The sequence below is a fragment of the Choloepus didactylus genome, chromosome 23 (assembly GCF_015220235.1).
Source record: "Choloepus didactylus isolate mChoDid1 chromosome 23, mChoDid1.pri, whole genome shotgun sequence".
Lineage (NCBI taxonomy): Eukaryota > Metazoa > Chordata > Mammalia > Pilosa > Megalonychidae > Choloepus > Choloepus didactylus.
Genome location: NC_051329.1, coordinates 9,767,049 through 9,791,669, shown reverse-complemented (window position 1 = coordinate 9,791,669; position 24,621 = coordinate 9,767,049). Strand labels below are relative to the sequence as shown.

General features: G+C 51.8%; 1 protein-coding gene across 7 annotated transcripts in view; it reads right to left on the bottom strand.

Annotated features, from left to right (window-relative positions):
* Positions 1–1,753: 1,753 nt before the first annotated feature.
* The window catches only part of CAMKK2 (calcium/calmodulin dependent protein kinase kinase 2), a 49,065-nt gene continuing 26,197 nt past the window's right edge, over positions 1,754–24,621 (bottom strand). For 2 of the 7 annotated variants that reach the window (XM_037816940.1, XM_037816941.1), the window contains exons 7-17: positions 22,953–22,989; positions 18,827–18,848; positions 18,596–18,684; positions 17,347–17,546; positions 16,231–16,284; positions 13,636–13,709; positions 13,465–13,552; positions 12,347–12,475; positions 8,152–8,252; positions 7,663–7,705; positions 1,754–4,793 (exon numbers count right to left, since the gene is read on the bottom strand). In XM_037816940.1, the coding sequence (XP_037672868.1) occupies positions 4,632–4,793; positions 7,663–7,705; positions 8,152–8,252; positions 12,347–12,475; positions 13,465–13,552; positions 13,636–13,709; positions 16,231–16,284; positions 17,347–17,546; positions 18,596–18,684; positions 18,827–18,848; positions 22,953–22,989 (999 nt within the window). In that variant the 3' untranslated portion in view covers positions 1,754–4,631. The remainder of the gene's footprint in view (positions 4,794–7,662; positions 7,706–8,151; positions 8,253–12,346; positions 12,476–13,464; positions 13,553–13,635; positions 13,710–16,230; positions 16,285–17,346; positions 17,547–18,595; positions 18,685–18,826; positions 18,849–22,952; positions 22,990–24,621) is intronic. The other 5 variants (XM_037816942.1, XM_037816944.1, XM_037816943.1 and 2 more) reach the window with 5 other exon arrangements.

Genomic DNA, 24,621 nt, shown 5'->3' with positions numbered 1-24,621 from the left:
TCCTCTGTATTGTTTCATAATTTGTGCTAGAACTTTCCTTCCTACTCTTTTACCTTGACCATTAAATCCATTTGTCACCCCAGCTCATTGTGCTTAGAAAAGGTTCTTGAAACACTCCCCCACAACTTGAATCTTCTTTCAAAGGCTTAAGAATGTTAATCCTCATCAGGTTCTGTTCCTATAGAATTTACATAATTTTCTTTTTTTTTCTAGTGGCTTCTTTTCTTGCCTCTGCCTTCATTTTTTACATAAAATTGCAATAATACATTAAGGGCAACGCAATTTTAGGTCAAACGGGTTAGCCTTCCCCTCCCTTTACTTCCCATAAGTCTCCAACCAAAAGCAGCCCCCCACACACCTGCCACCGTTTTGAAATGTTAATGAGGCTATTTCTAGCTTCAACTTCACGCCTACTTAATTCTGATCAGGTGTTCAGGATCTCCCTAAAGAAAGCAGTCTGCCCCTCCCCTTCACTGTGAATTCATTTCCAAGTACTAAAGACAAAGTATATTTTAGAAGAGCTATGCTTCTTGCTGGATAAGCCACCAACCTGGGCTTTTCTTGCTTTGGGGGGGGAAAAAAAAAAGTTTACCAACCTCCTTTGAGAAAGCTCTGGTTCGCGGTGCCATTTTGGAAAACACCTGCTTGAACACAAGTTCAAATGGTGCTGGAATTTCTAGGACCGATTATCCTCCAGGCTAAGGGCTGGGAGTTACTGGCTCTTTCCAGGAACACGGAAGACTTCCTTGGCCCCCCCTTTTCTAAGATGGAATGGAGGGCATGGGGGGGTCAGGGACGAGGGGGGCATTGATGATTTTCCTTCCCACGGTCTTCTTTCATCTGTTCACTCCCCCGCCCCTTCGCCCCTTGTCAGCCGTCCCTGGCCTTGCCTGTTACGTAGGGGTCCTTCAACCTGGCATCCATGGATCGTGGATCGGCTTCCAAAAACACTGCAAAACAATGCACCTTCATGCCTTTCTTTTAGCTCTCCGTCAGATTCTCAGCCACATCCTGCTCTAGACTTTTAAAAGCCCGTATTTCAATGTTTTATTTCTGCAGCAATGGCACAGTAATTTTTTTTCAGACGTCTGCCATCCCTTGATGACAGAGAAATGAAGTTCAAAGCCAGTGGAGCGATGCCATGTTCTAGAGTTATGTTTACCATGCAAGGAGCATCCAGCCACCAAGAGCCCCAGCCACCACCCAGGCTCTGGAAGGCTGAGGTTCCGGGGCTTCGCTGACCAATTGAGAGCCTTGCTTTGCCTCTTAGCCAAGTGTGTGATCTTGAGCAACTGACAACCTGCCGAGCCTCAGTTCCCAGATGACCATCCGGAGAACGAGGTTAACCCGTACATCATGGGGTGCAGTGGTGACCAGCTCTGTAGCTCAAGGTCTGTTAAAAACGGCTCCCGCGCCTGCTCACCTGTTTGGCTCCACGGGAATGTTCTTAACCGTCAACATGCAGAGGCGCCCCAGTCACTTGGGGATGTTGTTAAAGGGCAGATTCTGGTTCTGGAGATCTGGGGCAGGGCCTGGGACTCTGTCTTTTTAACCAGCCCCCATGGGTCTGGGAACCCATAAGAAGCCAAGTACTAGCTCATGTTCCAAATTAGGGACTGGTTGAACACATCGGCCCCAACCTGGGCATTTGATTGTGCTGTCAACATGAAGGAAAACAGACCTAATGACAGACAGCCTAGCGAGCACTGACTTGAATAAACCACCAGCCAACAAAAGATCCCGGAGGCCTAGGTTTGCACCATTTTGCTGTCTGTTTATTTCAGTTTACAGAGAAGCTTAAACATCTGTGGAAAAAACACCAAAGGCTTATTTTCTCTTAAGTCCACGTACTTGTAAGTGATAAATACACAGTATTTAACTTTATACACCTGATAAAAGGAAAATGCATAGTAGAAAGGGTCAGGAATAAAACATCAGTGCCGGACACTAAATCACTCACATAGAAGTCAGCGGTCCCACCAAGCTCGGCCCATAAAGCTGGAGAGAAGATGGGAACTGAAGACCTTGGAACCTTCCCTAGCACCTTGGAAGCAAGTGGAGGTCATGGTTCTTCCACTCGGCAACGTGAAGCTCACTTCTGAAAGATGGGTGAGAGCCAAAAGGCAAGCCAGTTTATCGAAATGCACATGTGCTCTCCTCCTTCTTCCAGGAACGGCTTTGAGGATGGGAGCCCTCACTCATGAAAGGCCAGAACGGTGGGGAGACGCCTCTCTGACCCCAAGTGCCAACGGTGGGGCTGGAGAAGGCCTAACGGGAGCCAGCGGCCAGCCTGCAGGGTCCAGAGGGGATGCGGAAAAGGGCTGGGGGAAGCAGGGGACGGGGACTTGTGCTTCCATCAGACCCGGGGTCCTTCCCGGAGGCCTTGGGTGTAGGCCACAGGTTGCTTATTCCAAACTGATCCCACAGATATGCCAGCAGCACAAGAAACTGATGGGTGTCCTTTTAGCTCACCCAAAAAAGCCGTTCATCACAGCTTCCCCATTTTCCTCACCTGGCTGGCTTTTAAAACTATGTTTATACTCTAAGAGTGAGAACTTAATGCTTAGTATTTTAGTTGCTTCTGCTTATACTTTCCTTGGGAGTAGTTTCTTTCCACAGCTTTCTTTGGTGTTTCTTTGTTTAAAAAAAAATTACATGGGCCTCCCCGAGCCACCCATCCAGATGATCACTGGTAGTCCACAGGGGAAATCTGTGGACGAGAGAAAAGGCATTGCCCGATGGGGCTTGCACAGAAGCCCTGCATGGGCAGAGCCCACACGAACAGAAGGGTACCCAGAGACTGTGACCATTACAAGGTGCTTATTGCAAACTAACCAAACCCCATCTGCTCACAGAAGGGGTGGAGCTCTCCAGGCCTTTCCCCATAAATGTAGAAGAAAGCAAGAGGGCAAGAGGAGGTGCTACGTCACCAAGAGAAAGCGAGTGGGCAAGATGCAGGCCTCCATCAGACCTAGGGTCCTTTACTCTTCCAAACCAGCATCCTCTAATTCCATACTGCTTATAAGATAGCAAGAAAAGTCCAGCTAAACTACAGTCAAGAGCTTAAGAAATCTATGGAAGCCAAGACTGCCCAGGGCGGCTGTGGGTAGACTGAAGGATGGAAAACTCAGGGCTCCGTAAAAAAGGCTGATCACAGGCAAACTACTGAAAAGTGTGTCCTTTGGAGCCCAATTTCCGACACTCTATTTCCCCCAAACCAGATTCCACAAAACTGACTCTTTCAAGGCACACTCCTTCCAGCCCCCCACCCCCTGCCCCCAAGTTGAAGTCACACTTGAACCTCAATCAGATTTCTTCACGTTGATCAGAAATCACAAAGGGAAACCTTCTTTCTGGACTTCTGGCTACAAAGGGAATCTCCTGGACCAAGTCCTGGTTCCCTGGTACCCCTGAGGAGTGCCCTGGATTTCAACAACCTTCCCTAAAAGACGGCCCCAAAGTTTTGGGCAACCTTACAAAGCTTGCCAGTGATGGTCATTTGTGTCTTATGGAGAGGAAGTATCCTAACTGGCCCTCCAGAAACTGGATGAGTATTTCATTGACTACCACAGTCAGCTAGTATTTAAGATGAAAATAAAACCTCCGCAGTCTCTTGAATACACAGGTTGCAGACAAGCTAAGCTGTTATATACAAGCATAGATTTCACTGGCTCTTACACCCTGATCGCATGCCTGAAACAGTGAAATAGATCCTGGAAGCTCTAAATAATTGTTGAACTACTCTAGAGTTCAGTATCATCAGAAAATTGAAAACATTCTGTTGTTTAATCTTAAGCCATGTAATGTACATGGAAGTGTAGGATTTCACCCTGAAGTTTTGTAATTTAACAAGAGATGTGCTGCAGCTCAGCCAACCAGAAGCTCACTATGACAAGCCATCACAAGAGAAACACATGCAGTCCTTTAGGCAAAATTTTCCCTGCCACACGAGGCGAATGCTCTTTCAGGGTTGGTAAATCCCCTTCGAGAAGCAATAAATGAAACTACAAGCCCTTATGGTTTTCCCGACTGCAACTCTACCCATAGAAAATTTAAGTCCTCCTTACGAACAAATTGCACCGGAGCTCCCTGCAGCTACCCCTGCTCGACTCCTGGCACCCACATTCTGGAAGGGGCCTCCTTGGGGTTTGCACCAGGAATCACACCTCTCTCTCTCCCTCTCAAATGCAGCCATTAATTGACTCTGCAGCCTCAGACCTGCAGAGTTTTCTGCCAGTTTGTCATGACTTTCACCCCGTGCACGTTGGCTTGGTATCCTGGACATGGTTCTGAATTCACGATGAAGGATTTTTGGCATCGAAACGTTTAAAAAAGCAATTGCGCCCTCGCACGCGGCTTGCACCAGGCACGTGGGTCGGACTCTGCAACTCCTCACGCCCTCCCTTTCTGCCAGCCAGCGGCCAAGGTCGATGTGATGGAGCCAAGTCTTTTTTTTTTTTTTTTTTTTTTCTCTGTCCCCTTTAAAACGACAAAGGAAAGAAAACAACCAGAGCTGACAATCAAGGCTCTACGAAGTGCTGGGTTTCCGCAGGGCATGCGGCTACGGAAACGCGGAGGCAGCCCCTTGGACGGGAGGCGGCTGTGGCATGCGAGGCGGCCGCTCCGGGCGGCTACTCGGGCTCCATCGCGTCCCCTGGCAGCTGCGCGCGTGCGGGGGCGCCCCGGGCCCCCCAGCTTGCCGCTCCAGGACCGGCTTTCACACGAGCACTTCCTCCTCCCCCGCGGGGGGCGGGTCGGGGCCCCGGAGGCTGTCTTCGCTGCCTTGCTTCCTGCTTGGCGAACAGAAAACCAAGGTTAGGACTCCCAGAAATGACGGATGGGCACCGCGGAGCCAGGGGTTCCCCGTTCCCGGGGCCACCTGCAGCATTATCGACTTAACTTTTTCTTTTCGATTCTCTCCTCCCTTTTTACTTGCTTAAATAGATTGCTCCTAGGAGCCTTTTGATCCCCTCTGTATATGGAAAAACAGTATCATTTGCCAAAAATAGCAAGGAACTATAAAAACCGATGCAAATCTACAGAACACCTAAAATCCTTGCCTACATCCCAAGTGCAGGCCCCGCTTCCGGGCCTGTCCTCTGAGTTGTTCAGGTCCCTCGTTTTTCCCTCCGCTTTAGGTCTGGCAGGGCAGGAACTGTGACACATGTTTTCCAGGAGCTCCCAGAACCCACAGTAGGCCTTCAGGAAAGGGCTGGGAAGAGAACCGCCCCTGGCCCAGAGACCCAACCAGGATGAAAGAGATGTGGGTGCATCAGAGCAGACTGAGGAGTGTCCTCATCTCCCTCAACAGCCGCTGCACGGATAAAATCTTATTCAGGGAAAATCCCTACGGAGGGCCGAAACCCCTTGTCACCAGCATGCAAAGGTTTCTCCTTCTCAAGGGAAGCAGCTGTGCCACATGGACGTGGAGCTGCTATCTAAGGTTCCCAGAGAAAGATCTGTGTGCCCTTTTCCAGAAGGCAAACTCAACACCCGCACAAGGAAAGACAAAGCATGACGGCTGTACATTCCTTTGTTTAAAAATCACACCCACTGGCTTATGTTTCTGCAAAAGAATAGGGAGTCAAGTCTCCCAGGGAGGACTGGATTTCAGTCGGGCCCTGGGTTTCTGCCCTAATGACTGCCTGCTCGGAGACGCTGGGTCTCACTGCAGACGGCAGGTGCCAGCCGTCAACACCTGCATGCACTGGATGAGCTCTGGAGACCTGGACCACTCAGACTACCAAGAATCCCACTACAGGCTGAGGGCAAGGGCAGGTCATCTCCAGGTGTTGGTGGGACTGCACATGAAGGGAATAAAGAGGCCATTTGGTAAACCCAGTCTGCTGGCGTCTTGGAATTTTGATCTCACTGCAATTAAAACAAAAGAAATAAGCTACAGGCTTGCACACAGATGGAAGGCAGCCCTGGTTTTGGCAAACCCTAAATCTGAGTTTGAGAATAGAAAGGCTGAATGAAAACCAGCTTGTTAAGCTTCCACTCAGGTGAGGTCAAACCTAAGGCAAGGCCACTGGATGTCGGGGGTCCACCCAGTGGGGACTGGTGGCTTCTGAGGCTGCGATGGACCAGCTCTCCCTGCTAACTGCAGGGCAAGGATTCTTTCAAAGGCATAAGTAACCCCTAGACAAGTGTCCCTCTTAGATTACCATATAAGCCCCTGACCCTGATGGTATGGACAGCAGATAACTTTCATCTCACAAGCCAGCTCCTAACAAATAGAAACAGCTGCCACTTGTACACAAATGCTCAGTTCACAGCAGCATCATTCACAATAGCACCAAAGTGGAAACATCCTGTATCCATCAAATGATGGCTAAACAAAATGCTGTCCATCCATATCATGGACCACTACTGAGTCATATAAAGGAACAAAGCACTGATATTTGCTACAACATGATGAACCTTGAAAACATGATGCTAAATTAAAGGAGCCAATTACAAAGGACCACATATTGCATGATTCCATTTCCAAGAAATGTGCAGAAGAGGCAAATCTTTTCTGTTTCTAAACGGAAAGTCAGTTGGTGGTGGTGGTGGTGGTGGGGAATTGGAGGAGTGATGGCTAAGAGGTACAGGGTTTATTAGGCTAATGAAAATCTTCTAACATTGATTGTGTTGACAGACACACAACTCTGAATGTATTAAAACTAGTGAATCATACACCTTAAAATGGGTGAATTACGTGGTATGTAAATTATACCTCAATGAAGCTGTTAAAAACAAAAAGAAAGAAAAGGCTGCCTGGAGTTCTGAGACACAGAGGCTGAGCCCAGGTTTGTGGGAAGAGCCCCCAGCCTGAGGACCCTGCCTGGGCTCGGGGAGGGGGAGGAGGTGCAGTGGGTTTGACAAATATTGTCATCCTGTTCAACCCGGACAAAAATTCTCGCTCTGTCCTCTGCCAAGTGCTGGTAGCGCAGACCTGGAAGTGTTTGGAAGAGGGATGGCTGACCAAGAAGGAAAAGCTCCGGGTCCTTTCCGGGAGTCAGAGGAGCTATGTACAGTGGGTTGCAAGTGGGCTTATTTCCCAGGTCTCAACACATCAGTGAAGGAAGGGTGGATGCCGGAGAACCTGACTGGAGAGCCCCAGGGCCCGCATTCCCGATCCCCCTCTAACCACAAGGACTCTGGAGGAGGGGCAGCCACAGGGCTGCCTGACAGAGCTCCAACCCCGTCATGGGCATCAGCCCTTCTGCAGAGCTGGAGGTGCAGGAGATACCGTTCCTGCCGGAGTTCACCATTTAACAGGAGAGACAGATGTCTTTCATTTGCTCATTCATTCATTTGCTCATCAAAGCCTGCTCCATGCACACCAGTGGAGTTACGAAGCCCCAGGGACATCCGACCTCTGGCTGGGTCGGGGCGGCCTGTATAGGCCGGCTCTTCCAGGGGGGTGAGCTCGCCAGGCATTCCGGGTGGAGCGCCATGCACCCGCGGCCCCCACCCACATGCACGGCCGCCGACAGGTCAAAGCCCCTCGAGGCGCCTCGTTCTGATCCTGGATCCGGAGGCCCTGGGCGAGCCTGGGCACGGCAGGCCCGGGCTGGAAGGAGCAGCAGCCTTGGGTGGGGACGCCCCGTGCTCTGCAGCTGCCCCCTCCCCCAGGCCCCGGCAGAGGCTACGGCACAGGCAGGCAGGCGTTACCTTGGGCTCAGACAGGGGCTCACACTCCCTGGTTGGCCTTTTGCTGGAATCACCAGAGGGGAGGGAAAAGGGAAGTGAGAAGGGGCACTTGGGATCTATGGGATGCCCATCCCCCACCCCAGACGCACTCAGACCCCAGAGATGTTGCCAAGGTGAGCTTCACAAGCAGGGGTCACCTCTCCTCCGAGACACGGGGGATCCTGTAAGTGAGACTGTTTGCTAACCCATCACAGGGTCTAAAATCCCACCACCAAGCACGCATGCTTCTGGGGCCACAAAAATGCCTTCTGATTGTTAAAAGTCCCCCAGTTAGATTGCAAGTCCTCCTGCAAAAGGTAATGTTTCAGTGTGGATTTGCTGTCAGCTGCAGCTGAGGCCGGGGCAGGGCAGAACCATAGCCAGCAGCTGTCAGCGTGTTCTGGGCAGGGCTGCCCTGAATTCAGCTGCTAGCTCCCCACTGGCCCGGGAGCAAGGCAGGTGGGCACTCACCTGAGCAGGCTTCCGGGCGCTGACCACGAGCGCTCCTCCCGCCGGCTGCCCTCAAACGGGTTCCCAAAGGAGCGTTTTCGGATCATGGTCTTCACCAGAATCTGCAGAGGGAGAGGAGAGGGGGTGGATTAAGGACCCCTTGGCCACTTGGGGAGATTCCAGGCAACACCCACCTCAGGCCACTCCAAAAAGTCCCTGGCCCCTTTCCACTCTCCTTCAGCCCCACGAGCCCCAGGGCCCGTGGCTGATGGCAGGCCTTGGAGGGACATTGGGCAGGGGCCTCTCCACTCAGGACACAGCCACCAAAGTGTCACCAGGTCTGCTTGGCTCACTTCCTTGCTCCAAAACCATTCACGGCTCCCTGGCACACTCTCCGGCCTGAAACACAAGGCTGTCCTAGCCTAGCCCAGGGCTGCCCAACTCAGACTAGGCCATTGCTGGACGTCCTCCTGGCGCCCCCAAGTTGTCTCCTCTGCAGGGCCATGCCTTTATTTTCAGGGAAAAACCACCCATGACCACCCAACAGGAAACAAACTACTGCTGGGGGTGGGGGTGCAATGTTTTTACTGAGATATAGTTCACATGCCACACCACCTACCCTTTTCAAGTGTACAATTCAGTGGGTTTTAGTATATTCACAAGGTTGTACGACCATCATCACTATCTAGTTCCAGGAGATTTTTATCACTCCAGAATGAATGCTTGACCCATTAGTAGTCATTCCCCACCCCAGCCCCTCCCTGGCAACCACAGTCTACTTTCTGTCTATAGATTTGCCTATTCTGGGTATCTCATATAAATGGAATCAAACAATTTTTGTCCTTTTGTGTCTGGCTTCTTTTACTCAGCATACTGTTTTCAAGGTTCATCCATGTTTTAGCATGAATCAGAACTTCATTCCTTTTTATGGCTGAATAATATTCCATTGTGTGGGTTTATCACATTTTGTTTATCCAGTCATCTGCTGATGGACACTTGGGTTGTTTCTACCTTTTGGCTATTGTGAAGAGTGCTGCTGTGAGCATTCATGTGCAAGTATCTTTTTCATTTCTCTTAGGTGTCTACCTGGAAGTAGAATTGCCAGGTCATACGGCAACTCTGTGTTTAGCTTTTTGAGGAACTGCCGGACTGTTTTCCAAAGCAGCTGCACCATTTTCCATTCCCACCAGCAAAGCAGGCGAGTTCTGATTTCTTGAGCAGCTGCATTTTAGTCCAAGAGGAGAAACATCTGTCCAAGTCTAAGGAGTTGAGGAAACATCCCAAGACCCCTGGAGTGGCCATTCCACAGGCTGATGGGGTGCAAGGGAGAGAGAGCTCAGAGGTCCGGGAGGCCCTTCCACATCTGGGAATGGGGACGCTTTGGTGCCCTGGCTCTTGCCCACTAATGCCGACTGGTCTGCAGCTTGGGTGGGCAATGACTCTGCCCAAGTCGGAGGATCCTTCTGGGTCCAGGTAACAGTCCTCCATCACTTCTCTCTTCCACCTCTCCCCACCTATCCACCCCCACCCTTTCTGACACCTGGGACCATCCCCTCACACAATGACTTAGAACCCATCACCCATAGGAGTTTGGAAGTCACCCTGTTGCCGGCCAGAAGAGATTTTGGAGCAAGGGTGTGAACCAACCACACTTGGAGGCACTCTGGGCTGCTGTATCCTGGGAAGGAAGTTTCCAAGGAGTGGCCTCAAGACCCCCCAAGGGGTCACTGGGAAGCAGGTCTGGCCCCTGCCCCACTTCAGGCTGGGCAGTGGTGCCTCTTCAAGCGGTTTCATGAACTGAGTTTCACATCTAAGGGTTTGCTGCTATGACAAGTTTGGAAAACACTGGCTTAGAGAATGAAGGCCATGCCCTTGGCAAGGCAAGCGAGAGCACTTTCTAGCTCTCCAGCTCGCCACTCTCCGGCAAGGCCTATGCTCTGTACTTCTTGAACACCCAACCCCTCTGTCTTCGGAGCCTCTACGGGTGCCACAAGCCCTGATGAGACTGCCACAACTGGCTCCTCACCTCTGGCCTTGTCCCACCAACAAACTCTCCCTAGAAACAGCAACTACTCCGTGACGCCTCCCAGCTCTTGCCCCTCTCTGCACCAATCTGCAGCTGTGGTGTCACACAGTCTGGTAATCCTTTCTGCATCCATCTTTCTTATTAGGCTGGAAACCCTGGGGTCTGGCCTGTCTCTTGTTCATCTCCGTAACTCTGTGCCTGGCACATGGTGGGAACTCCAGGAGGATTTGCTGAATGATGCCTGAACTACACGATTATCTCCCAACTCGGATCACTGTCCCACACCTGCCCTACCAGCTGCCACCCTCTTGGACAGCAGCAGTCGCCTTCTCCTGGTTTCCCTGCTTCCTCCCTGGTCCCCACTGTCCATTCTCTACCGTGGCAGTCGTGGCAGTCGTGGCAGTCGTGGCAGTCGGGGGGATCTTCAAGGCCACTCTGATCAGGACGCTCCCCTGATTAAAACCCTGCAGGTATTCCCACAGCTCTTGGGATCAAGTTACAGCTTTGCTATGACCTCAAGACCTGTGGCCTGGCTCCTGCTCTTCCCAGGCTCATGCCACCCTCCAGCCACCTGCCTTGCCCTGCCTCCACTGCCTTTCTTGAAGCGTCTTGCAGACCCAGTTTCCTCCACCAGATACCGACTGTCCCGCTAACCCCTCTGCAGGGAACACTCCCCTTCCCCACCAGCGACTCTCCCGGCCTGCTTCACACCAGCCAACTTCTCAGTGCTAACGGCCTCTTCTTCCAGGACGCTTTCTCCAACACTCTCATCGGGGGCAAGCCCCTGCAGCAGGGCCCTTTACTGCACTGTACATTTTCTTGTGCAGTTGTCTGGTCAGTGTCTGTGTCTCCATGATGGCTGAACCCTGCTCCCAGCCCGGGCCTGAGAAGAAGTGTTTCCTGAATCATGAGTGACTACTCCCAACCTCAAGGGTCAGCTGAGTTCTCCCAAGAACTTGCAGCTGTTGCTGGGGAGAGAGGTGGGTGGGAGGGGACTGATGTGGACGGGAACGGCTGCCCCTGCCTGCCCCTCCCCAAGGCTTACAACCTAGGCTGGAACAGAATAGCCCATGGCAGGCACCAGGAGTCTGGCACCAGCTGGCACAGCACCCCCCACCAGGGGAGCAGGAGGTAGGTGCAGTGGGTGGAGGAGATGAGGAAGGGTGGGTGGATGTGGGTGAGCAGTTTACAGTAAAGGTCATGCAGAGGCCTCAGGGTGGGGGGAGGAGGAAGAGGTGAATGAGCATCCACCCCACTGGGCTCAGGTTTTGGAAGAAGGCAAGAGAAAGTGTAGGGGGAGGCAGGAGGGAGAGGTGAGAAGCTGGAAGAGAGGGAGCCGGCACTTGGGCTCCTCCAAGGCTGTCTACAGGAGGGACACTGGCATCTCTGCAGCTGTAGCAGCAATGTCACCCCCCACCCCCAGCCCACCAAAGGCGACTGGCCACACCCTGTGCCTTCTGAGGTGGCCGTGGCGGGGAAGCCAGCTGGGTCTGTCCCCAGGACTGTGGCACGGACCCCAGACCTCTGAAGCTCCTGGGCAAGCAGCTGATTCCCAGAGTCCTCAAGGTTGGGCCCAAAGGACTTCACATTCTGACTCCTGCCGGGGTCAGGACCCAAACCTAGGTCATAAAAGGGGTCCAGGGACTCCTAAGCACTATCCCATTCTCAGGGGTCAGGAAGAACCTTCTGAGGCTTATGATGTGGGAGCCCTGCCCCAGCCCTGGTGGCCGTCCACACAGCAGGGATGCTAAGCCTTCTGCTCTGGAGATAAAAGACACAGCCAGGTGGTGACCCCCCTCCCAACTTGGAGATCTCAGCTCCCATCGCTGGAACCTGCCCTGGTCCTTCTCCTCCTCCTGTTGCCCCCACCATGCTTTGAAAGCAGGGAGACCCTGGAATTTCCAGAAGGGGCAGCTGGACCCTTGGAGAGGGGCTACCTCTCTCTCTGGTGGCACTGGGACCTGGCTGGAGATAGAACTGGGAATGCTGGATGCAGGGCCTCCTGGCCTGATGGGTGACCAGGCTGGAGAGGGCTCTGGGGCAGACCCAGGCCCACCTCCCGGCTCCCAGGACCGGCACTGCTTCCTGGGCACCGAGCCTGTCCCCGGCCCTGCCCCCACCTGAGGCTCTCTGTCGCCCCCACCTGAGGCTCTCTGTCCCTGCTCTGGGAGGTGGTTCCTCCCGCCTTACCACGGTCGCCAGGCTGGGAATGTGTTTGACCGAGTTCTCCACCTCCTCTTCGGTCACCTCTACCAGCGTGCAGTTCTCGTCCTCGGACGGCAGCGGCTCCGCCCCGTGCCTCGTGACCCAAGGGTGCAGCTTCAACGAACGACAGGAGGGGTGAGGGGCGGCGCGGCGGCTCCCGGGGGAGGACGGAGAGCAACACAGGGCCCTGCAGCGGGGGGAGCCGAGGGGGAGGAGGGCGTGCGGGGGGCAGAGCGCGGGCCAGCCGGGTGGGGGCGAGGCAGAGAGATGCGTGGAAACGTGGAGAAAGGCGAGCGACAGAGAATGGGAGGGAAATACGAGGCCCAACCGCCCGCGGGACCCGATTCTGCCTCCTGTCCGAGGTCCCAGCAGAGGTGGCTGGGATTTGGCGTCTGCCTGGCACGGTCCCCTCGGAGCACCCACCGCTCCTCTGCCACTTCTCTCTGGGGCCTCTTACTCATCTCTCGGGGTGGGGTGAGGTGGGGTGGGGGCCATTGGCAGGGTGCGCCCCGCCCCCCACCCCGGGGGACTGACCCGTTACTCCCTGACCTTTTGTGCTGCCCCCCTCCCCGAAGCCACCTTCAAGGACTAGTTAGCTGGGTGCCTGTGCGTCTCCGAAGCGAACCTATAGATTTCCCAAAGGGCCAGTTGTGCGCACGTGCCCTGGGGGTGGGGTGGTGCGCTCTCCTAACAATGCTGCCTGCAAGGGGGGTGGGGGATTTCGGGGGAGGGGGTGTCACCTGGCTCACTAAAGTCCTCCCACCCTCCCTGCAGTTGCTCAAAGGGGCAGACGCCCTGCCCGTGGTGGCGGGCGGGATCAGGGCGAAGCCCCCGCTTCTGGGAATGCAGCGCAGACCCGGGCTGGGGAGAGCGGATGCTGTCAGCCCAAGCCAATCTGCGGGAGCGCAGGCCTGGCCGTCGGCCCCAGGTCCCACCTCCCCACCCACAGTTCACACAATCCCCAGTGACCCCTCCCAGCCCGCCAGCGCGGTAGGGGCGAGGGGGGCGTGGCGCGGCGGAGGGGGCGGGGCGCGGCGGAGGGGGCGGGGCCGGGGCGGGGCCAAACAGCAGGCGGCGCGGCGCGCAGGCGCAGGCGGCGGTACCTTGATCTCCGGCACCACGATCCGGGACTCGGGGTTCTTGTCCAGCATGCGGGTGATCAGGTCCTTCAGGTCCTCGGCTATGTCGGGCCTGGGGGAGGGGGCACGGCAGGGGTGAGAGACGGGCCCGCAGGCCGAGAGGGAGGCGACGAGGGGCAGCCGCGCGACACTCACTGGTCCGGGAACTCCAGGGCCTGACTCTTGATCTTACTGTGTAGACACATGATCCGCTCGTCCATGAACGGGCACTGCGAAGAGGCCAGAGACAGGGCAGGGCTCAGTGGCTGCCGCGCCGCTCCTCGTGGGTGCAGCGGAGAAATAAATAAATCACCCACGCCCAGAGTTGGGAGGGAGCAGCTCCTCTCCCCCAAGTTCTAGAAGGCCGGGAAGGGCAGTGGCTACAGACAGCCCTTTCCACCCACGTTGCTGCCTTCCTCAGTAGCCAGGCCGCAGTTTACCTACTTATACCAAAGCAAGAACTCTTCTCACCCACCTGCTAGATGAACCATAATATACCAAGAATATAGAAGTCGTGGTAGCAGCAGCTTAGCCTGTGCCAGGCCCTAGCTTGAGGTTTTCAGGACTAACATTTCATTTAGTTCTCTGTGCCTGGAACATCTTTCCTGCGTGAACAGCTCCCTTTACTAAGATATCTGCCCAAAGTCCATCTTCCCAGGGAGCCCCTCCTGTGTACCCCTGCCCCACCATGCTATTTCACATCACTGCACAAGTCCCCAGGGTTATATGTTTGCATATTTTACATATATCCCTTGTTTACTGTTTAACTCCCCCAGTCCTGAGAGGGCAGGGGTTTTTGTCTGCCTTGCTAACTTTGACTCCCCAGTGCCTGGATAATCTAGCACAAAGTAGGGGCTCCATAAATAATTGTTGAATTAGTGAGTCCCTCAGTTATTTCTGTAAATCCTCTTGGAATTCCTAGGAGATAATTATTCTAATTATTTTACGGAAGAGAAAACAAGCTCAGAAAGGTGACGTATCCTGGACAAAGAGGAAGCAGGGAAGTCAAAGCTGGGAAGTGCACCTAGATGCGCCAGCTCTGAAGACTATTATTTCCACCACCTCCCAGGTGACAAATTGATGACAAATCGATGCACCCATCGAGCAGAGGGCCTGTCACCCTGCAGGAGCTCAGTTATGTGTGATGGAAAATGAAAGTTTACTACCAGTGTTCACGGCAGCATTATTCACAATAGCCAAAAGGTAGAAAAAAATCCAAGTGTCCATTAACAGATAAACAGATAAACAAAATGTAGTATATCCATTCAATGGACTATTATTCAGGCATAAATAGGAATTAAGTACAGATACACACTTCAAGATGGTGCTAAGTGAAAAGGAACAAATACTGTATGATTCCACTTACATGAAATATCTAGAATAAGCAAATTCAACAGAGACTGAGAGTAGATTACCAGTTACCAGGGACTAGGGGGAGACAGGGAGAACGGGGAGTTATTACTAATGGGTACAGACTTTTTGTTCTGGCGATAGATAGCAGTGATAGTTATACAGTGTTGTGAATGAACTAAATGATACTGAACATTACATTTAAAATAGTAAATTTTATGTATATTTTACCAAAATTTTTTTAAAAAAGAACCTTTACATGGGACAGTCAGAGGGCTGTAAGAGGTTGCAGAAAGCCATCAGGTCCACTCCTACCCAAGGGAAATCAATTAAAAACACAGTGACTTGAGATGGGGATTTGGGTTGCACAGGGGTATCTATTTGATAGAATTCATTGAATCATACAATTAAAAGTTGTACATTTTGTTATATGTAAAATTTACCTCAAAAGTAAAAGAAACAAACCAACCAGAAAACAAAGAACCACAAACAAATGTTGAACTCTAGCTAATGATATACATTCTGAAGCATCTGCAAGGAAGTGTAGAGATGTCAGCAACTTACTCTGAAATGCATAAAAAATAAGGGTAGAAGGATGGACAGATGGACAGATATGATAAAACAAGTGTAGTAAAATGTTAATGGTTCAGATCTACGTGGTGGAAACATGAGTGTTTACCACACAATACTTTCAACTTTGCTCGTGATTGAATATGTTCTAATCAAATTTGGGGGTTGGGGGAAGCAGAGTGCTTTTATAACTCCTCTCCTTCCTCATGGGACCAGTTTCTGAAGCTTTCCTCAATAGGTGCGTAAGCTCATGAGAGGGAAAACCCACACTTTTATTGCTCAAGTAATTGGCTGAACTTTATAGAGATAGAAGCCCCTAAATATCAAGGATTTCAAAACAACAACAATAAAAAAAACAAGAAGAAAGACAAAAGAGCACTCCCTAAATCAGTCATGCCAAAATGATTTTAACTGCCATTCTAATTCTATCCCTCTGACAACAGCTTCCAGGACAACTCTGTCAAGAACACTGAAGCGTTATCAGGCTCAGCAGGAAAGAGTGTAGCATTTGATTAGTGATGTCTGTCCTGGGCTCAGCATAGGAGCAGGCGCTGCATTTGCCATCCTTGCCCTAAATCCATCAGCTATTTACAAACCTTAGAGCCTCTGTCAATCCTTAATTTTTGCCACAGATATGATCATCCTCATATACAGTTATATGCATTTGGAAAGGCATCCTTTCCCACATTCAAATCAGCTACGGAAACGAGATGACATAACTTAAATGAATAAGCACTGTCTCTGTGCAAGGGTGGCTGACTATGGGTAGTCAGCTCTAATCCAGGGGGCCACCCACCAGCACCCATGAGACAGAACACCCCACCCTGTTACCTGGCCAAAGACAAAGCAGTACAGCGTCACACCCATGGCCCAAACATCCAAGGCCTGCAAGAAGAAGAGCTTAGTGTGAGGGAGGAAAAGAGATAATGAAGGACATCTATTGCCTTTGCCTGCCCTGCATCCAATCCTCTAGTTTTCTCTTCTTGACTCTCAGTGCATTAGGGCGGGACTGACCTGCCCTGCCCCCTGACTTAGGGGGTGGGCACATGACCGAGGCCTGGCCAATGAGAGTACCACATCCCCCAGCCATAGTGATTGGCTCACGGATGTGAACGTGACCTGTGCTGGGCCAATGAAAGCGGATCCTGGGATTTTTGTTGTTGTTGTTTTTTTGGGGGGGAAGTAAATTTTATTGTCATGGATTTTAAAATAAGACAACAGCATTACTCTTCTCTGCAAATTATTGGTAAAATATCTGTCTTGAACTTTATTTTAAAGAATTTGAGATAAGCTCTGGGGCACTGATGGCCTCCAAAACACTTATTGCTTATGTTTGGTGCAGAAGCGTACACAATGGTGAAGAGCACAAGCTCTATAGGCTTATGGCCTTGATTCCCTCCTGCCATCACCATTACCAGCTGTGCGAACTTGAACAAATTAGATTCTCTCTTCCTTGGTTCCCTTTCTTGTAAAATGAAGATAATAATAGTTCCTAATCTTGGCGTTGTTGAATGGATTATATAAAATAATCTATGTGAAACAAGTCCCTAGCATATTTCACAGAGTAAATGTTAACTGTTTTTATTCTGATAGAAATTAAAATTCAGATGATCTGAGGGCAAAAGGGAGACTTTTGATTTTAGCTGAGGTTGGTGAACTGATAGGAAGTAGCCTCAGCTGCTGGTGACTGAGCAACCCGCGGGTGAAACCAGCACAGGACACCGGAGCTAGGAGATGGAGAGAGACCAATTCCTGTCTGAGTCCCTGTTTCTAGCCAAGCCCAAAGCCAACCGTACCCCACTGCTCAGTTACACGAGCCAATGGAGCCACTGCTTTAGCCAGTCTGAGTTGGAATTTTGCCACTTACAACCAAGAGGACCCTCACCCAGGCAGAACTCGGCATGTCAGGAGGTCTGAGCCCCATTCCCGCCCCACCTGCCTGGGTACCTTCCCAGAGAAGATCTTCCGGGTCTCCGAGAGGGACTCGGGTGCCATGAAGGCGGGTGTGCCCACGGTGTTCGAGAGGAGGGCGTCGCTGCCTTTGAACTCGTTGCTCACGCCAAAGTCCGCGATCTTGATGTGCCCGTCTTCTCCTACCAGGAGGTTGGAAGGTTTGATGTCCCGGTGGATGATCTTCTGATAATGCACTGGGCGTGGGGGAGAGGAAAGGCAGGGAACCCTTGTAAGGATCTCCACGTGGCCTGCCCAGTCCAGAGACACAGCCTGGAGCACCTCAGGCACTGTGTCTCCCACGGCCTGGGGGCCCGTCCAGCCTTCCCCTCCCAAACTGGCTGGGCACCCACGTGCTCAGAAAGAAACCGGGATAAGGGTGTCTTTAGGGAAGTTCCTTGCCCATCCTCAAACTGCCATAGCAATTAGTCTGCTGTAGTCCAAGTCACAGGTTCAGTGCTTGGAAAGATTTTGTTGAGCCTGGAGCCAAGCTAGGAGCCTCAAGACTTAGGACAGTCAAACATATCTTCATTTACCAATGGCCAACATTTAACCTGCTCACCCAACCAACAAGGACCAGAGCAGGATCTGAAATGTGAACAGCAGAGCAGAATTGGGGACTTGGGTAGCTGTTCCTGCCTGGACATTAGCCAATGTCAGAGGTCAGTCCCATGGTCTGGAAGGCCCAGGTGCCATTTCTCTGGTGACGATGGTGAAGATGATGACATCGGTAATAATTACGGCACTGGCTCCCTTTACTGAGCGCCCAGGCCAGGGCCCAGCCCTATGTTAAATGCATCACATTTATCCCATTTAAACCCCACAGCAACCCTATGTGGTAGGCAGGGGTGAGAGTCAAGTAACAACCAGAAACAGAAAGGGCACCTGCCAGTCAGAACTACTGAAGTATACTGGCTTATTTTAGTTCTGCAAGAGATTCTTCATCCTCATTTCACAGACGAGGAGACTGAAGTTTAAGGAGGTTCACTGGACCCTGTTACAGGGTTGTTGGGAGGAATAAGAGACGATGCAGGTAGAGCCCCTAACCATGCCCGGTGCACAGAGAAAGTGCTGGATAAATGGTCACCATTGCCATGGTTACTATTTTTTGTGTTTCTGCTCACCGACCCAGTGGCGCCCTGCAGCTGTTTGTGACTCTGTATCTCAGCTAATCTGGTCCCACCCACCCACCACCTCGGAATGCCAGCCCCCCATGGGTGAGAGCCCTCCCGCAGGGTCTGCTTACAGTACTCGATGCCTTTGATCAGGTCCTGGAAGTAGAATCGGGCCTGGTCTTCTGAGAGCGGTTTGAGGGTGGGCACTTCCATCACAGGCCTGAAAGGGGCACCCAGTGAAAATCAGATCAGGGACCCTCGGCCCTCGCCCTCTCCCCAGACGAGCCCAGTGATGCCTGGCTCAGCTGTGCAGCCCGAGAAGTGCCCGGCCCCACACCCGTCTGCCAGGGGGAGATACTCACCCTTGGTTGACCAGTTCGAACACTGTAAGGGAAGAGAAGGGGGCAAACTGTTACAGGGGGAAACTGGAAATTCATCTTCCTCCCCGTCCTCCCCACCTCCCACCTGCCTCTAGAAACACCCAGAAGCACAAGAACTAATATTTGGGGCTCAGAGTGGAAAAGTCCACGGAGCCAAAGCTGCCCACAGGTCTTGCTCGGCTAAGTTCCCATCAGGAGACAGAGGACAAAAGATGTCTGATGTCCCTGAGCCTCCAGCCCGGCTTGATGTCCAGTCCTCGAAATGGTCAATGAGCCTTTGACGAGATGGGTGGGAATGGCTGGAGACACCTTCTCCCGCTCAGACCTCGGTGGGTCCAGACCCTGTGTCTGACGCTAAACAGTGTCCTCTGGTCATCCCCAGGTCCTAAGCCACCTGTGCCAATGAACAGGTCTAAGGGGGCACAACCCCAGTATCTATTTACTGAGGCCCAAAGAAATAGTGACAGGGGTCTTCTGACCCTAGAGATGTTTCAGTCCAAGGAACAGAAAGGTTTCCACCACCCCTTCCATATTCTCCAAACCACCAGGCTGTGCTAGACGATAAACCGAGCACTGGTGGATAACAGGGGTCCACCTTGACCCTCCTGCTCAGCTGCCCTCTGACCCTCTCCCATGAGTCTCAATCCAAACCAAGACTTGGAGCGAGAGGTGGGGGTGGGAGTTCCTCACCCGACCCTAACCAGACGCTCTGTGACCCAGCACTTCACAAAATGCCAGCTTATTCTCAGCCCTACACTTATGGAAAACGCCTCCCACACCACCGCCACTGCTGCCACCAAGTCTGAGATAATGGGCACTCAATTTTTTTCTGCTGGGACAGACCTAACTGAGACTATGAAGCTGTATGTTAACAGGTGAAAAAATAGCACACTGAATTTCAAACTCCACCAGAGAATGACTTTAGAGTTGTCTGTTATTTGGGAATCATCTACCCTCACTGAGGTGAGTGTGTGGTAGAAACCAAAGGGTTAGAAGCAAGTTCTACAAGGGCTGAGGGGGCTCCTCAGGCAAAAGGAAAATTCATCAACCAGCAGGGCAAACAGGACACCCAGGCCTTTGCTTCGGGGTGTGTTTAGAAGAAAAGGTATCAGGGCTGAAGGGAAGGGAGGCTTTCACAGACAGCCGAGGGCTGGCTCCTCAGCTCGGGCATCTCCCACCTGGATGACTTAAGCTGCTTTGTGGGCTTCTGCCCTTTCCTACCACCCACCCAGCGCCATAAATCAGTCCACACGAGGGAAGCTGGCCCATCTGTTTTCAGTCACAAACAGTTCAGTCAGTCTTGGGGCTGGGTGGGAACTTTTTACGTTCTAGAAACAAAGAGGGTGTTTTCTACCTTCCGAGAGTCGGGCTTGCCGCTGCAGTATCCCTCCTGATACCTAGTTCCCCGGCCCCACATTTAACCTGCTTGTCCTCGTCACGCCTGAGCTGTGGCTGGATGGTAAACGATGACCATGTCTGAATTTCCAAAACTACTGGAGTCACAGACTGAAAATTAGCACGGCTCCTTCTAACTGTTGCCTCAAGGAGTCCGTGAAGCTGCCTGGGCTCAAAAGTTTGGGAAACGGCTCTTGGGGGGTTGGCTTGAGCCACATTCTTTTTATAACCATGTCCTTCCTCTCTGCTCAGAGCCAGCCAACGGTCCCCAACTCTCTCTGAGTAAAAGCCAAATGCTTTACGGTGGTGCCAACTGCCATCGGCCATCTGCCCCCCTGTCCTGTGCAAATGTCACCCCTGCGGGACTTCCTGAGCCGCTCAGTCCTCCAGCAGAATCCCTGGCTCCCTGGTCTACACATATACCCTCAGGCCTGGGTTTGTCTGTCTCTCCCGGGTAGTATGTCAAAGGGCCTGGGGGGCAGGCAGTCTTGAGTTTTGTCCACTAGAAGTAGGCTTGACAAAGTGTAATATGTGTGGAATGAAGAAACAACCTTCTCAGAAACAGCCCACAACTAGGAAGGGAGGGAGGAAGGGAGGGAGGGGAGGGGAGGGAGGAGGGAGGGGGGAGGGGAGGGAGGAAGGAGGGAGGGGGAGGGCGGAGGGAGGGGAGGGGGAGGGGAGGAAGGGGGGGGAGGGGAGGAAGGGGGAGGGAGGGGAGGAGGGAGGGAAGGTCCTAAAGCCATTCAGAGTCAGGTCCAAAGCCCCAAGTGAGTGAATTATGCTACAGAAGCCATTCTGGTCAAAAACAAGTTTTGACATTTTGTGATTTCTGCTGTTTCCCTTCAAATTTCACTCCTTTGCCTACCACAATGATAATCTGGCCATATCTATATACCACTTAAACTATAATTTACATGATGTTTTCCTTTAAATGGATTCATTTAAAAAATGTTTAGCCTTGTCTTAAGTAATCATATCAACAAAAGCATGAGTTTAGTGTACTGGTTATGGTTTTCTCTGTACATGTTACATGTTAAATTAAATCTAAAAGTAATTTTTAGTCGTATCTCCAGGCACCACCTAAAATCATCTGACCTACTTCAAGTGCTGGTGGTGGGAGCACAGTGTGAGAAATGCCGCAACTCTTTAATGTTCACATTTTTATAATGAGCATCAGTTACTCTCAGAATTCTTGAAAATAACAGATCTAGTGTGGTTTATTGTATAGCTTCTAAATTGTCTCTAAAGGAAGTTTTTAAAGTCCTAAAATTTGAAATATGGACTGGACACTAGATGCTTTTAAGGAATTGGTATTGTTTTTTAAGTGTGATGGTGACATTGTGGTTATGTAGGAGAATATTCTTATTATTAAGAGATGCACTCCAAAGTATCCAGGGGTTGAAGAGTCAAGGGGTCTGTTACTTTACTTTCAAATGGTTCAGCATAAAATACGGAGTGGAAAAAACTTATGATAAAACAAAATCTTTGAGGAGTGAAAAAAACTAGAGAGAGAGGCATGGATGGGGAGGTAAATTCATAAAGTCCATACGACAGATGCTAATAACTGTTGTTGGATCCGGGGAGGCCTAGAGGTATTCATTGTGCTGTTCTGTTGACTTCTTTGTTGGCTTAAGATGTTTCATAATAAAAACCCGGGTCGGGGGGATGGAAACTGTCCTAAGCACTGGCAGATCCACCAGCATCCCTGGAATCATAGTGACTACCTTAGAGGAAGTCAAGTTCTAGGCTGCATTTGCAAACCAGATCCATTACTTTATGATCAATCACGCCCGGTGCAGCAAAGGATCACCTTCATGTTCCACCCAGAAGACACTTCTGCATCCTTGCTGAGATTGGCCTTGCCCACCCCCGTTGTCTCCTGGATCCCCTCCCTGCTGTCATCTGTGCCCTCTGGGGACCCCAGGCTCGTCTTGATGCCCGCCCAAGTCAAACGTCATCAGGACGTGTGTCCTCAGGCACGCTGGGCCCAATGGACAGTCTGCTTGTCCAGTTGTGAAATGGCCCTGCCCTTCCTTCCCTCATCAGCACCAAGGCTGAGGGCTGCTGAGAGCGGCCCACATCCTCGCCATCTGTAAAGGATGCAGCTGCTGAGGATGGACCTGAGTCCATGGGCCCAGACCCTTGGATGCCCCCCACATCTCCGCACACCCCGTGTGGCCTCCCAGGCCCTGCAGAGTCAGACCCTCCAACCTCATCCCCAGGTGGAAGCCGGAAGAGGCCAGGCAGGGCCCTCCCCTCGAGCCCCGGAAGAAGCACAGCCCTGCCCAAACCCTGATCTTGGACCTTGGCCTCCAGAACTGTGGGGAAACCGATTCCTGTTGTCGTAAGCCACCCAGTTTGTGGCCCTTTGCCATGGCAACTCCAGGAAATAAACACACTGCCTGTCTTCCCCGACTGGAAGGTCTTCCTAGGAGCAGGGCCTCATCCCTGGCTCACCGGTGCATCCTCAGTGCCCAGCATGATACCAGGCAAATATCAGTAAATATTTGCAAATGAATGAATAGGAGATCCAGACAAAGAGAGTTCCAGCAAGAACTCCCTTCTGCATCCTGCTTCCAACAGGGGCTGTGGGCTTCTGCAGGGCTCGCGGGGTGGCCGGTAGGACCAGGGGAGGGGACAGTGTGCTTGGTGGGGGGTACAGGGAAGGGGCTGCTGCTTTGGCAGGGGTGGAGGTGGGAGGGGGCTCTCTTACCCATGTACAGGTGGTCCTCATTGGGGTCATCCAGCACCTGTGTGCACCAACACGCGGACAGGCCAGAGATGGAGGAGCAAGGAAGAGAGAAAAATGGATGAGCTGGGGGAAGTAGCCTCTATGCCACTGTGTTTGCCCACAAAGGGCTGCACTTTCCACTGTTTCTCCAAGTTCTGAAGGGGACAAGGAAATTACCCAGAGTTTGGGATCCCAATGGCCTTGTAGAAAATAAGCCCCTCCTGGCCCCAATCCTCAAAGATCCATAACACCCAGAAAGGTTACAAATGGAAGGGGCAAATCTCTCCCCAAGGAAATGTCTCAGCTTGAGTAGGAATCCTCCTGTCCTTAAGGTGAAAATTCAAATCCTATCTGGGGTGAAGTGATTCCTCCTTGAAGACCCTCCCCACACCCCATCCCGTCCCAGCAGGAAATGCCCTCTGTCTCTGTGGATCCCCCACGGATCTTCCTCTCCTCTCATGCCTTCCTGCTGTGATCTTATCATTATCTCCAACCTTCTCCTTCCCTCCAAAGGGCAGCACCAGGTCATATCCATGTTGGATCCCTCAGTGGTACCTGCCCAGGGCTGGGCCACAGGAGATACAAAGGAAGGGTCTGCTGAGCATTGTCAGGTAAAGGCCAGGTGCCACAAGGCAGGGGGGAGCCCACCGGGGCCCCTTGGAACCTCTCACTAAGCAAGCGCCCTTGAGCTTCCTCCAAGATGGCGACTCCAGCATCAGGACATGGAGATTGCGAAACTCTGGAGACAGACGGAGACGGCCTGCCGCCATCATCGCTCTCCTTTGGAAGGAGGCAGAGGCAGGCTCCTTGGCTAATGGTCCTTCCCACCTTTTCCCCCACCATGTGCCCCTTCCACAGCCCCCCGAAATCCATTGGGACCAGGGGCCATAGAAGGAGGCCCAGGGCAGCCAGCCCAGAGCTGACCCAGGGCCTTGCCCACCCCGAGTTCTGTACCCGGCAGGCTCCAGACAAGGTGTGGCTGCAAACCTGACACTTACCCAAGGTAGGGATCCCTCCCCCAGGTGGAGGCCTCGAACCCTTCACACTCACTGTTCCCTCCCTTCGAGTGTCCCTCCCCATCTTCTCCATTCAGGGAACTTCCAGGCCCATCTCAAACATCACTGTTTCTGAGAGCCTTCCCCAGCGCTTCAGGCTGAGCGGGCCGCTCCCCCTCCATCCGCCGAGGCCCTCTGGCTTCCAGTAAAGCACTCGCTGCCTCCATGTCCCAGTCATCTGGACCAAAGGTTTTCTGAGCCTGATCTGGGGATGCCTGGGGGTCCCTGAGACCCTTTCAGGGAATCCACAAGGTCAAAACTATTTCCACTCTCATACTACAACAAACATTTGCCTTTTTCACTCTCATTCTCTACCAGTATACAAGAAGTTTTTAGAAACTGCATAATGCATGACATCATAACAAGTTAAATGCAGAAACCATTATGAGAATCCAGCTGTCTTCTATTAAGCCAAACATTTTTTTTTTTTTAGTTACAAAAATGTAAAACTCTTCTCCCTAAATTTTTTGTTTTGGAAAATAGTTATTTTTCATAAAAATACATTATGTTAATGTTTAATAGGCTTTTTGTTTTAAAATGAACTAGTAAGTATTTTTGAAATTTCAAATATGGTAAATAATGATACTAATAAATTG